The 14475-nt window shown below is 47.2% G+C and overlaps 1 protein-coding gene and 1 pseudogene across 4 annotated transcripts; both read right to left on the reverse strand.

The window, feature by feature from the left end:
• Window positions 1–2075: 2075 nt before the first annotated feature.
• Window positions 2076–10495, reverse strand: LOC309649162 (large ribosomal subunit protein eL18 pseudogene; annotated as a pseudogene). The gene has a single exon. The product of its transcript is annotated as a large ribosomal subunit protein eL18 pseudogene (transcript).
• ERICH4 (glutamate rich 4) lies at window positions 10489–13865 on the reverse strand. Of its 3 annotated transcripts, none has more exons than XM_082438867.1 (3): window positions 13411–13865; window positions 12044–12268; window positions 10489–10680 (listed from the first exon to the last, which is right to left on the reverse strand). In XM_082438867.1, the coding sequence occupies exons 1-2, from the start codon at window positions 13735–13737 to the stop codon at window positions 12077–12079; spliced, it is 519 nt and encodes a 172-aa protein (XP_082294993.1). In that variant the 5' UTR covers window positions 13738–13865; the 3' UTR covers window positions 10489–10680; window positions 12044–12076. The 3 variants fall into 3 exon arrangements, with proteins under 3 accessions (XP_082294993.1, XP_082294992.1, XP_082294994.1); XM_082438866.1 differs by having other exon boundaries at window positions 10509–10596; window positions 13411–13861; XM_082438868.1 differs by lacking the exon at window positions 10489–10680 and having other exon boundaries at window positions 11580–12268; window positions 13411–13864.
• Window positions 13866–14475: the final 610 nt, after the last annotated feature.

Genomic DNA, 14475 nt, shown 5'->3' on the forward strand with positions numbered 1-14475 from the left:
CTTCCCAAGGGGGCCCGGGAGGCTGACGCTTCAAACAGCGCCAGACGGGACCGAGGCCTCTTTTTGCCTGAAGAAGTGGAACCGCCCAAGTAGTCCCACCCCTGCGGAGTTATTCCTCACCCCGACTTTCCCCGCCCATCCTCCAGGGCCGTGACCCTCTCTTCATCCCCTGCGCTCTGACCTCATCCCCCCTCCCCAGCTTTCCTAGATCCTCCGGGGCTCTGTGCACTCCTATGCCTGCCCCATCTTTGCTTCTTTCCCCCTCCCTCTCTCCATGTTCTAGATTTCAGACAGGCTGGGAGCAGGGACTGTTTGCTGCAGTGCTTGCACCTGGACACACATCTTCTTGAGCAACAGACTACAAAGCAAATCTAAGGGATTAAAAATAACTAAACACACATGTGCAGTCGGGGCAAATTATGAACAAGGTACGAAAGACCAAAACCGCAGTAGCCATTTCTGAGGTGGAGGACAAAAGCAGGGCACCGGGCATGATGTCTCCACAGTACCACCAAGGGGGTGAGCAGCCCACGGAAGCCACCCCTCCCTGGCCCAACCCCTGGGCCCACCCTACCCTCACCCCATTTAAGGGAACACTTCCCCTTCACCCCAGGGAGCAGACAAGCAAAACTGTTGCTTGTGTCACTCCCTCGTGCTGCACCACCAGCCCCAATAAGCCTTGCCTGAATTTCTTGTCTGCCTCTTATCAATTTCTATCGATTAAGGGGTCCAAGAACCCTGCCCCCTAACACACTCTTCTGGGTTCTGCACACTCCTAGGTCGGCCCCCTCCTCCATTTCCTCCCCTACCCCCTCCCTGTGTTCTAGAGTCTTTTGCCCAGGTCCCCCTCCCCTCCCTGGGCCCTGGCTCCTTTTCAGCCTCCACCGTGGTCTCAGTTAGTTTCACCTCTTCACACATCTCAGCATCTTGCAAACTCGCTTGAAGGGACATCTTAGACTTCCCAGGTGGACATTAGCTTTCACACAGGGCTTCCCCAGATGCTGGAGGCCCCACCCAGACCCCCTCTGAGAGCAACCCTGCCCTTCTCAGCCTGGTCCCAGCTGGAGCCTGGACTCCCTGCCCTCGTGTCCTACATCTCTAGTCCCCACCCCGGGCCCTCCCTTCATTGGCCTCCCTCACTTCCCCCAGAGTCAAGTCCAGGAACCCTCTTCTGACATCCCCATGCTCAAGGCCCTTCCTTTTTTAAAAATTCTAACATTAAAAGTTTATTTTACTTTTTACAATTTTTAAAGGCTTTCCATTTACAGTTATTACAAAATATTGCCTATATTCCCTGTGTTATACAATACAACCTTGAGCCTGTCTTACTCCCAATAGTTTGTACTTCCCACTCCTTCTCCCCTAAATTGTTGCCCTCCCACCAGTAACCACTAGTTTCTTCAATGTATCTGTGAGTCTGCTTCTTCTTTGTTATATACACTTGTTGGTCATATTTTGCTAGATTCCACGTATAAGCGATATCATACAGTATTTGCAACTATTTTCTCCCATTCAGTAGGTTGTCTTTCTTTAGTCGGTGGTTTCCTTTACTTTGCAAAAGCTCTTAAGTTTAATTAGGTCCCATTTGTTTTTTGTGGGTTTTTTTGCTTTAGTTGCCTTTGCCTTTGAAGACAGATCAAAAAAATTCTTGCTTCGAATTCTGTCAGAGTGTTCTGCCTATGCTTTCCTCTAGGAGTTTGATAGTGTCCGATCTTACACCCCAATCCGTGGCTGGTGGCCCCATCCTCACACAGCCTGTTGCTTCTGTATTCACTTCATCTTCTCACTTCTGAGGTCACATCTGCCTGTGTCTCTCTCTTACAAGGACACCTGTGATTTCATTTAGGGCTCACCTGGATAATCCACCATAATCTTCCCATCAATATCTCTAATGGAATCACATCAGCAAAGTCCCGTCTTTATAAGGTAACATTCACAGGTTCCAGGGATTACAACGGTGATGTCTTGGTGGGTAATCATTCAGCCTACCCTACTGCCCATCTCCTGTTCATCAGATCTTGGGGGTTCGCCCCCCACAGTGGCCTCCTGTGTGGGAAGAGCATATTTCATGGGAAGAGCATATTTCAATGTCCTTAATAATGTCCTACTTCAAAGAGCTTCCCAGGTGGGTCCCACGCCCGCTCCGCCCAGTTTCTCCCGTTTCTAGTGAAACTGCGGCAGCCTGTATTTGGCGCCATCTGGTGGACACAGGGTGCCACAGCAGGTGTGCGTCCACTAGAAATACAGTACAAGCCAGGTACGTAATTTTTCATTTTTTAATAGCCATATTGAAAAAGAGGTGAAAATAATTTCAATAGTATAGCTTACCTAACCCAATGTATCTAAAACACACTCATTTTGACATGTAATCCACAACAAAAATAGCGAGTACTTTCAAATCTTTGTTTCATACTAAGCCTTCGAAGTCTGGCAGGTATTTGACACTTAACAGCACCTCTCAGTTCACACCAGCCACATTTCAAGTGCTCAGAAGTCACACGTAGCGACTGGCTGCCATATTGGACAGCACAGAGCTAGAGGAAGACTGAGGGGCAGAGAGAGGGGTGAGTGGAAGGAAGGTGGGGGGAGGGGACTCTGAGAAGGGATACAGCCTGGGGGAGGGGTTAGCCTGGCCATAAAGGCCAAGAGGCAGTGGCATTAACATGTCCACGTGTGCGCACACACGAGATGGGCCTTTGCACGCCTCCCATGCACGCATTCAAGATGCAACAGAACCACAGATGTGATCTCCCCCCAGAATCACCCTCTTCTGTGTCCCAGTCCCCCAGGCCCGAGGCTAACACCCCTCCCCCCACCAGCCCTGCCCATCGGTCCCCTGAGCCTCCCTCCCCCAGGCTCTCCTCCCCTCCCCACAGCCCTGCCTGGTCCAGCCCCATCCTAGCCCACCAGGGTCCTCTACTGACCAACACTGTAGCTTTTCGAAATATAATTCACACATCATAAAATTCACCCTTTTAGACTTCCCTGGTGGTCCAGTGGTTAAGATTTCGCTCTTCTAATGCAGGGGTTGCAGGTTGGATCCCTGGTCGGAGAAATAAGATCCCACGTGCATGGCATGGTCAAAAAAAAAAAAATTATAAAAAAATAAATAAGATAAAATTCACCCTTTTAAAGTGTAGAATTCAGTGGTTATAGTATATTCATGTGGGATAACCATCACTGTAGCTAACTCCAGAACATTTTCATCACCTCAAAATAAAACCTTGTACCCATTAAGCAACATTCCTCATTCTCCCCTCCTCTCCACCCCTGGCAACAACTAAGCTGCTTTCTCTGTGGATTTGCCTCTTTGGGACATTTCGTATAAATGAAATCATACCATATGTGGCCTTTTATCTGGCTTCCTTAGTGTAGCATAATGTTTTCAAGGTTCATCCATAATGTGGTGTGTATCAGTCCTTCATTCCTTTTTATGGCTGAATAATGTACAATTGTATGGATACATGACATGTGGCTTATCCATTCATCCTTGCCTTTGCCTTAGGAGACAAATCCAAAACAAATATTATTGCTGTGATTTATATCAAAAAGTGTTCTGCCTGTGTTTTCTTCTAGGTGTTTTTGACTTCAGATCTTACACTTAGGTCTTTAATCCATTTTGAGTTTACTTTTGTGTATAGTGTTAGAAAATGTCCTAATTTTATTCTTTTACATGTGTTGTCCAGTTTTCCCATTTACTGAAGAGACTGTCTTTTCCCCTTTGTATATTCTTGTATATTCTTCCCCTTTGTATATTAATTTTTAAAATTAATTATTTATTTATTTTGGCTGCACCAGGTCTTAGTTGCAGCACGTGAGATCTTCCTTGCAGCATGTGGGATCTTTTTTTTTTTTTTAGTTGCGGCACGCAGACTTCTTAGTTGTGGCATGCATGCGGGATCTAGTTCGCCGACCAGGGATCGAACCAGGGCCCCTTGCATTGGGAGCACAGAGTCTTACCCACTGGACCACCAGGGAAGTCCCCGTCATACATTGATTAACTATATATGCGTGGGTTTATTTCTGGGCTCTCGATTCTGTCATATTGATCTATGTGTCTGTTTTTGTGCCAATACCATACTGTGTTTTTTTTCTTCAGCATCCAAAATCTTTTTAATAACAAGGCAGGATCTGGAATTAGTTTTTGTAGCCACGGCTGACCCATCAACTCTGACCCGCTCAAACTTCTGGCCCTTGGAGCATACATAGTGTTTGGTGTGGCTATGTGGGGTTCCTGGGGCCTTGCAGAATTGCCTGTACACCTCTCAGCCCTTTCGAGGACCAGGGAGGAGAACAGTGTCGCAACCCTTGTGAGAGTCCAGGGCAAGCTGGTCGAAGGTGAGGATCTTGCCCCCGGCCTTGAGGGTGCTACTCACTTGCAGAGCACACACCTTCAGTTCGGGCGCATCATCGGTTATAGACCCTACAACCACAGCTGTTTTGCCTTCTTGGCCAGGAAACTTCATCTTCCAGATCATCTGGGAAAGAGATAGAGGTGGCTGATTGCTGCGACTCGTGAACATCCTCTTCAGCACAAGTTGATTGAAGGTGGAGTGGGTTCGTCTGGCCAGAAACGTGTACAGCTTGACCAACAGCCTTAGGTGGATGTCCTGGCTCTTGGGCTCCTTGTGCCAAAACTTTCAGTCCTTGTTGTGGCGGATCTCAGCTCCCATAATGGAGCCTCCTCCTTAGCCAGGTCTGGAAAGAGAGAACCGTACCATGATGTTTTTTTTTGGTTTTTTGGTTTTTTAAAATTCATTTATTTATTTTTGGTTGTGTTTGGTCTTTGTTGCTGCGCGCGGGCCTTCTCTAGTTGTGGTGAGCAGGGACTACTCTTCGTTGCGGTGCACGGGCTTCTCACTGAGGTGGCTTCTCTTGTTGCGGAGCATGGGCTCTAAGCATATGGGCTTCAGTAGTTGCAGCTCGCGGGCTCAGTAGTTGTGGGTCATGGGCTCTAGAGCGCAGCCTCAGTAGTTGTGGCGCACAGGCTTAGTTGCTCCGTGGCATGTGGGATCTTCCTGGACCAGGGCTTGAAACCGTGTCCCCTGCATTGGCAGGCGGATTCTTAACCACTGTGCCACCTTGGAAGTCCCTACCATGCTGTTTTGATTACTGAAGCTTTGTAGTATAGTCTGAAGTCAGGAAGCATGATACCTCCAGCTCCATTTTTCATTCTCAAGACAGTTTTGGCTATATGGGGATTTTTGTGTCTCCATACAAATTTTAAAATTATTTGTTCTAGTTCTGTGAAAAATGCCATTGGTGTTTTGATAGGGATTGCACTGAATCTGTAGATTGCCTTGGGTAGTAAGGCCATTTTAACAATATTAATTCTTCCAATCCATGAACACAGTATATCTTTCCATCTGTTTGTGTAATCTTCAGTTTCTTTCATCAATATCTTATAGTTTTCAGAGTACAAGTATTTTACCTTTAGTTAGATTTATTCCTAGGTATTTTATTCCTTTTGATGCAATGGTAAATGAAATTGTTTCCTTAATTTCTCTTTCTGATAATTCATTGTTAGTGTATAGAAGTGCAACAGATTTCTGTACATTAATTTTGTATCCTGCAACCTTACCGAATTCATTGATGAGCTCTAGCAGTTTTTCTGGTGGCATACATCTTTCTATGTATAATATCATATCATCAGCAAACAGTGACAGTTTTAATTCTTCCTTTCCAATCTGGATTCCTTTTATTTCTTTTTCTTCTCTGATTGCTGGGGCTAGGACTTCCAAAACTATATTGAATAAAGCTGGCAAGAGTGGGCATCCTTGTCTTGTTTCTGATCTTAGAGGGAATGCTTTCAGCTTTTCACCATTGAGTATGATGTTAGCTGTGGGTGTTGTCATCTACAGCCTTTATTACGTTGAGGAATTTTATCAAAAGCTTTTTCTGCACCTATTGAGATGATCCTATGGTTTTTATTCTTATTGATGGATTTGCAGATATTGAAAAATCCTTGCATCCCTGGGATAAATCCCACTTGATCATGGTGTATGATCCTTTTCGTGTATTGCTGGATTCTGTTTGCTACTATTTTGTTGAGGATTTTTGCATCTGTGTTCATCAGTGATATTGGCCTGTAATTTTCTTTTTTTGTGATGTCTCTTTCTGGTTTTGGTATCAGTGTGATGCTGGCCTCATGGAATGAGTTCAGAAGCATTCCTTCCTCTGCAATTTTTTGGAATAGTTTCAGAAGGATAGGCATTAATTCTTCTCTAAATGTTTGGTAGAATTCACCTGTGAAGCCATCTGGTCCTAGACTTTTGTTTGTTGGGAGTTTTTAAATTACTGATTCAGGGAATTCCTGGCAGTCCAATGGTTAGGACTCCACACTTCACTGCTGAGGGCCCAGGTTCTATCCCTGTTCAGGGAACTAAGATCCTGCAAGCTGCACGGCGTGGCCAAAAATAATAATAAATAAATAAATAAATGATTTCATTTCAGTACAGCAAGTCCCCTACATATGAACGAGTTCCATTCCAAGAGTGCATTCGTAAGTCCAATTTGTTCGTAAGTCCAGCAAAGTTAGCCCCGGTACCCAACTAACACAATCAGCTATATAGTACTGTGCAGTGATAGGTTTATAATACTTTTCACACAAATAATACATAAAAAACAAACACGAAAAATAAAGAAAACGTTTAATCTTACAGTACAGTACCTTGAAAAGTACAGTAGTACAGTACAACAGCTGGCATACAGGGGCTGGCATGGAGTTAACAGGCAAGAAGAGTTACTGACTGGAGGAGGGAGAGGAGGTGGGAGATGGTAAAGCTGAAGGATCATCAGCAATAGGAGATGGAGGGCAAGCTGCAATTTCATTCACACCTGACGTTGATGGCACAGGTTCTGGTTCCTTGCTGGATTCAGTTCTATCTACCTTCTTGAAAAAAACGATCCAGTGATGTCTGGGTAGTACTGTACCAGCTACATCACCGCTGCTTTTATGCTTACTTCCAGACATCCTGGGCTTGAAATAAAGATACTGTGCTACTGTACTCCATACGGTACTGTACAGTAAAGTACACAAAAGCACAACCACTTGTAGAGGATTCATGCACGTGACAGTGTACACCAGACACATGAACTAACTTACGTGACTGGACATGCGAACTCACGTTCACATCTTTGAAAGTTCACAACTTGAAGGTTCGTATGGAGGGGACTTACTGTACTGGTAATTGGTCTTTTCACTTTTGATCATATATTTTGATGCACAAAAGTATTCAGTTTTGATGAATTCCAATTTATCTATTTTTTTCTTTGGCTACTTGTATCTAACCACCACTTGAAACTCCTCTAACCCACCCTCCACCCAGCAGCTAGAGGGAGCTTTCAAAACTATGTCCCCTCCTGCTCAAAACAGTGCCATATTTGTGATTTAGAACAGTACTTCTTGCATCAAATATGCAAAGGAAGCACCTGAGAATCTTACAAAATGTAGATTCTGATTCGGTAGATCTAGTGTGGAACCTGACAATCAACACATCTACCAAGCTTCCCGGTGATTCTGTGGCAGTTTGTGTTTTCTGAAAATGACCACAGCAATATTTCCTGTTGTTACTGAACTGAACTTGATTTTGCTTGCCCATTGCGCAGCAAAGTCAATCTTCTGGCACCAAGTTGTGGTAAAGGAAAGTATAGCATTTATTTGCAGGCACCAAGCAAGGACAATGGGCAGCTTGTGCTCAAAAGACCCAAATTCCCTGATGGTTTTCAGGAAGGGTGTTTTTGGTTTTGTTTTTTGGCCATGCTGCATGGCTTGTGGGATCTTATTTCCCTGACCAGGGATCAAACCCAAGCCTTCAACAGTGAAAGTGCGGAGTTCCAACCACCGGACTGCTAAGGAATGCCCTCAAATGCTACTCTTAAACCAGGTTTGTCAGGGGAAAGCAGAAACACAGTCCTCCACTACCACAGATTATGCAGTCAGTTTCCCACATTTGGGGAAATCACAGGGGTCAGCACATCCAGAGTGCAATGGATAAGCCTCACCCTGGGAAAACCACCTTCATGATCATGGTATCTCCCCTGCCAGGTAAGTATTAGGAAGGGTTTTTAAAGGCAACTTTTGAGGTTAGGGCTTCAGGATACATGACTTTCTTCTGTTTGGTTGGTGGTGAAGTAACAGGGTGATGTTTCAGGAATCTTAATCATCAACCTTCTGGTTCCAACCAGTCTGGGGTCTACATGCTTGTGGTCAGCATTTAGTCACCATCCTCCACCTGAGTCGGGGTCTTAATTTCTGCAGAACAACTCAAAGGTGTGCATCAGACCGCTACATATATCGCCTGAGGAGGAACTAGCACTCTGCTTTATTGCTGAACCATTGTTTAAGCCATCATTACTTTTCTTGATTGACGGTTTTTCCTTTGTTTCTATATTCTCTCACTTCCCTAATTCCTAGTAACTATCTGAATCTGCTCTTTGGAACTCAGGGAAGGTCTAGGAGACTAAAGCCTCTTTCTGCAAACAAGAAACAGGAGACACAGAGGGGCTTTCGTACCTGGGAGGGCCCCACAGGGTCCTGCTTGGTTTCCCTGGCCCACATGCTTCCAGAACCTTGCACTCCCCATAAAGAGGTGGGAACCATTTCCCCTTCCCCTGAACCTTTGCGATTGCCATAACAGGTGGAATATGGTGAGGGTGACTGCCTGGCATCTGAAGCTAAGTTTTACAAGGCAATATGGCTTCCGCCTGGCTCTCTCTTCATGATATTTGCCTTTGGAACCCACCCACCATGCTGTGTGAAAGCCAATCTCACCCATGTGGAGAGATGACCTGCAGAGGAACAGAGGCCCCAGCTAATAGCCAGCATCAACTACCAGACGTGTGAGTGAATGTGCCTTCAGAGGATTCCACCTGAAGAGCAGTAGCTCACCGTGGAGCAGAGATGAGTTATCCCCGCAGACTGCAGATTCATGTGCAAAATACATGCTGTCATTGCTTAAAATAACTGAGTTTTGGGGTTGTTTGTTATGCAGCAGTAGATAGCTGCAGCAATGCTCATTCTGCTGGTCCATGGACTGCACTTTGAGTAGCAAGATGCTAGATCACTAGACCTTCTAGGACTTTTGCATGTGCAATTTTCCTACTTGTTATTCTTTTCCCATTCTCTTTCTTTGCTTGGCTCATATTTACTTATTCCTTAGGTTCTTTTCTAAGAACACTTCCCTGATGTTTCAGGCTGGGCCTCTTGCCTTATCTGAGTCCTCTCCCATCCTGCTCCATGCTCCCTGGTGAGGGAAAATGCACGCTTACATTTTTGCAATTCTTCTTCAGAACACTTTCTATTTGAGAGTGAGGATATTCCCAGAGAACTGAGATGTTGGCAGATGGGGGAGTCCGTGCTCCCCCATCCCTGCCCTGATCATCTTAGCTATCTCTGTGTGTTAAGGGGTCCCCCCCCTTGCTGGGCTGGGAGCTCCAGAGGGCAAACTTGGTACTGACTTGATCATTGCTGGATGTAGCTCAGGAAGTTGGCACTGAGAAGGACAGTACTGGGGAGGGGGAGCTGACCACATTCACCCAAACTTCCCTGAGTGTTTGACTGAGGTGACTCCCCCATAGATGTCACCTCTATGGCCCAGGACATGGCCCAGAGCAACTCCCACCCAGACATCAGTGGCCACCCACCATGCTGTTCTTGAATAGTAAGCATTCCCTCCCAAGTCGCCCCCTCCAGTCTCCCGTCTGTGCCTCCCTCCCTCCCAGTCTCTTTCCCCCCAAGAGGCAGAGTACCTTGGCATTTGTGAAACATGACTCAGACCCTGTGGCCATGGAACCCCACCTCCCCAGCCCTGGTGACCCCCACGGACTCGATGTAGCTGCCAAGAGACCCGGACTGCCCCCCAGCCTCTTTCTAGAGTGCCCAGTGTCAGAGAGGGGGCTCTGCTCATTTGCATGCTCTTGGGGTATCTTTCCCCTTCCCTGGGTACTGGGGTCTGACTTCCAGCATTCTCCCCAGCACCACCCCCTACAGGGGAACTCCCAGCAGCTGCAGACCTGGCTAAGGTAGGCAAAGGAGGACCAGTTTGAGGATGGAGCCCAAACCCCCAAACCCCTCGAGTCTTGGGTGACTCCAGTGCACAAAAAGAAGAAGGGTATTTTTAAATTTTATTTTATTTATTTTTGTCTACATTGGGTCTTCGTTGCAGTGCGCGGGCTTCTCACTGCAGTGGCTTCTCTTGTTGCGGAGCACCGGCTCTAGGCGCGCGGGCTTCAGTAGTTGTGGCTCGCGGGCTCTAGAGTAGAAGCAGGTTTTTTTGAAGACGGAAATCCCCATGGATAGGAATTCAGCACCTGCCAGCATCTCACTTCTCTGGGAATATCCTCACTCCCAAGCAGAAAATTGTTTTGAAGAATCGCAGAAATGCAAGCGTGTATTTTTCCTCACTGGGAGTAATGGTTTTATGAAGAATGTCCAACTGTCTTCCCAGAAGAGCTGTCTCTCCTCAGGCTGGAGCCCTCCACCTGCTGTCTTGGGCATCTTTTCTACAAATGTGGACCTGGGCAGCAGTTATATTTGCAGCCCTGCTTCTCGTCGGCTGCCATCTGCAGATATCTGCCTGTCTCCTGAAGGTGGCGCTGTAACACAGTTGCAACGCATCTGGGAATATTGCTGAAACCTTGCCGCTCATCTGTTCACACCCACATTCCTTTTTCAAACGTCTGAAATAGTGCAGTGCAAGAGAAATACAGTGGGAGCTACTTATGTAATTTTAAGCTTTCTAGCAGTCATATTTTAAAATGTAAAAAGAAATAGATGAATAAGCACAGGAAAAGATGCTCAACATCATTAATTATTAGGGAAATGCAAATCAAAACCACAATGAGGTACCACCTCACAGACGTTACGATGGCTATCATGAAAAAAGGAAAAAGAAAAAAAAAAAAAAGAAAATAACGTGTTGGCAAGGAGGTGGAAAGTTGGAACTCTTGTGCACTGTTGGTGGGAATGACAAATGGCACAGCCAACAGTATGGCAGTTCCTCAAATAATTACACAGACACTTACCATACAATCCAGGAATTCCACTTCTGGGTACATACCCAAAAGAATTGAAAGCAGAGACTTGGACGGATATTTGTACACCCTTGTTCAGAGAAATGTATTTCACCACAGCCAAAAAAGGTAGAAACAACCCAAGTGCCCATCGACAAATAAAATGTGGTTGTGCATACCACATGTATGGAATATTATTCAGGCTCAAAAAGGAAGGAAATTCTGATACACACTGCAACATGGGTGAACCCTGAGGACATTATGCTAAGTGACATAAGCCAGTTATGAAAAGACAAATACTGTGTGACCCCACTTACATGAGGTCCCTAGAGTAGGCAAATTCATAGAGACACAAAGTAGAAGGGTGGTTGCCAGGGGCTGGGGGAGGGGGAATGGGGACTTGTCGTTTAAGGGGGTACAGTTTCCGTTTTGCAAGATGAAAACACATTCACACAACAACGTGAATATATTTCACACTACTGAATTGTACACTTAAAAATGGTTAAAATGGTAACTTTTATGTTATATGTATTTTACCACAGTAAAAGAGTTTACAAATAAACAGGTGAAATTAGCTTTAGTCATATTTTTATTTATCCCAACATACCCAGAATATTATCATTTCAAAATGTAATTAATTTTTATGATTATTGACATGTTGTCTATTCTTTTTATCACACCCAGCTTGGAGATTCAGCGTGTATTTTACACGTACAGCACACCTCAGTGAGACCTAGCCACTTTTCAAGCACTCAATAGCCATCTGCACGCATCTCCATCATATTTGCAAAGACCCAGGCCTCCCCTGCAACACACCTACAGCACATCTGCAAATACACCTAGAGTTTCTCTGCAAACCTCCCACATCACCTGCAAACACGCCCGCAGCTCAGGGACCCACCCCTCAATCTAATCTCCGACATTTTCAGAGAAAGCACTTGCTCAAGGAGCACGTGCCAATGCCAAATTGACGTTTGCAGGTTGATTTGACCGGCAAATCTCCCCATCTTCTTGGCATAAATTTGCATACCATTCATGTGTCCGAAAGCACAGCAGCAGGGCCTCAGATAGTCATTTCAAAGTCAGGGAGGCGGTGACCTGGGGCTGGACCACAGGCCCCCTCCTGCTTCCCTTCCAGCTCTCTGTCCTCCTCCTCCTCCAGGAAGGTGATCAGTTCCTCCTGAAGTGCCCCCATCTCCAACCCCAGGCTGCATAGCTGGCCCAGCAGCTGGACATCCACTAGGCGGAGGTTCACCTGCGGGTGGGAAGGGGGAGTCATGGGCATCCCACCCCAGAGGGCAAGGGGTTAGTGCGCCTCTGCCGTGAAACCTGGGTGGGAGCAGGTCTCAGCTCAAGTCCCAGAAAAGATTCTTTGCCTGACCAAACTTTACTCAGGATCCTGAACCGTTTCCTAGGCCCATCAGCACTTCTTTGTAAAATCCAGCTTTAGCAAGAATCCCCCATCCTCCTTATTTGATCTGGGCTCCTCACCCTCCACCCTCCCCCAGGTGATGGCGGCTCACCCTGACCTGCCTTCAGCAAGAATCCTGCTAGATAGGTTGAGCCAGAATCCCCCCTATACCCCTGATGTTTCCTCTTAGGAATTTTCTACCCGCCGACCCCTCTCCTGCTCCTTGGCTGTAAATTCCCCGTTGACCATGTTGTAGTCAGAGCTGAGCCCAATCTCTCTCCTCTACTGCAAAATCCCCATCACAGCAGTCTTCATACCTAGAGCCTTGCCATCTTTAACAGGTGTCATAAGTTACTTTCTCTTTAACAGTCCTGGCCCACAGCACCGCAGGTGGGCTCCTCACTGTGTCCCTGGACTCTGCCATCCTGCTTCTGTCTCTGATCTCTGCCCTGTCTCCCTTTGTCTTGGTCTCTCCATTTCATTGTCCCTCGCTGTCTCCATCTCTCTCGTCCTTTCTCTGTGTCTTGAGTCTTATTCTCTTTGTCTCTCTTATTAGGTTTCCCTCTCTTGTGATCTGTCTCCATCTCTCTGTCTCTACTTGGCTGGCTCTCTGTCTCTGTCCTTCCATATCCCTGTCTTTCTGTCTGTCTCTATTTCTCTGCCCCTGCCTTGGACTGTCTCCACCTCTCTGTCTTTCAGATTTAATGAGTCTGTCCTTGTTGAGGCTCTCAATCTCTGCTTTCCATCTCTCGTCTCTTTCTGGGTCTCTCTGTCTCCGCCTCTCTCTGGTCCTGTCTCTCATTCTTTGCGTCTTTCTGTGTCTCTGTCTGTGTCCATCGTTCTCTGGGTGTGTCTGCCTCTGCCTCTATTTCTCTATTCCTGTCTCTGACTTTCAATCTCTGGCCCTTTTTATTTACATTCATTCCTATTCATTTATCCACTCCCCCCACCACCCCATCTCTTACCCCTCCAAACCCCTCACTCACCAGCTCCTTCCAGATCCACAGGAGACTCTCCCTGGCACCTCCAGTGTCAGCCCCTGGGAACATGAGGGTCTGACCCACCCTCTTCACTGGGGGCACCACCCTCAGGGCCCGCGGGGGTGGGCCCAGCCCTGGGGGCACCAGTCCAGCCTGCCTCAGCTGCTTCCACAGCTCCATAGTCTCTGAGCAGTGGCAGCCAGGAGCAGGAAGTAGCAAGGTCCAGAGTGACCCAGTCCCCTGGGGAGCCGGGGGCTGGGTGGGGGGAGGGAGTAAAGGGCAGTGGGGGTAGGAGAGGGCCAGCCCCACCCCCTCGGGCAACCCAAAGTCCATTCTCCACTGAGAATCTGCAGCTTCGTGTGTTTTTGTTTTTGTTTTGTTTTAATCAAAGTCTAACCTCAACTCTGCTCACAAGGATCCAACCTCAGCCCCTCTGGCGGAGGTCAAACTCCACTTCTCCCTGCCTCTTCTCAGGCCTGACCCCTCACCAGTGTGTGGATGCCCGGCCTCACCTCGTCCCGCCCCCTCCTGGGTCCCACCCACTCCTCCTCCCCAGCCTCCCCTGCAGCCCTCTTCTCCACTTGATCTCTGGCTTCCCCTGGCTTGGTCCTTGCCTGTCTTCTCCACTCGGGCCCTCCCAGGGCTTCCCAGACAATGTGCCTGAGGAGCCAGGAGTGGCTTCCGAGAAAACGATCCCTTGGCCAGGGTGCCTCGGTGTCCAGGTTGTTGGCCCACAGCTGAGCAGCCAGTTCTGCCGACCCTAGACTTGCCCAGAGACATTATCACTAGCAGCTTGGGCCCCGTCATGCAGAAGGTGGGGAGGCACTGCAGGCCTCCCTCAGCTAGAACCCCTCTTGCAGGGGTGTTAAAATTTCACCTATACGTCAATGGCTCCCAAGTCTCTGACTCCAGTCCTGACCTCTAGACCACTACTCAGCATCTCCAGCTGGATGTCTCAGGCATCTCAAGGTGAATGTGGTCACAACAGAACTCTCAGCTGGGATCTACTCCACTGTATTAGTTTCCTATTGCTGTTGTAACAAGTGACCACAAACTTAGTGGCTTAAAACA

This window comes from Balaenoptera physalus, assembly GCF_965194825.1.
Source record: "Balaenoptera physalus genome assembly, chromosome: 19".
NCBI lineage: Eukaryota > Metazoa > Chordata > Mammalia > Artiodactyla > Balaenopteridae > Balaenoptera > Balaenoptera physalus.

What these genes read in the sequence shown, in the direction of transcription:
- ERICH4 (XM_082438867.1), bottom strand. Translation starts at nt 13,737, where the DNA reads ATGGACTTTGGGTTGCCCGAGGGGGTGGGGCTGGCCCTCTCCTACCCC. An exon ending in TGTGGATCTGGAAGGAGCTG is followed by an intron (nt 12,269 to 13,410) that starts GTGAGTGAGGGG and finishes TCCCACCCGCAG; the next exon opens with GTGAACCTCCGCCTAGTGGA.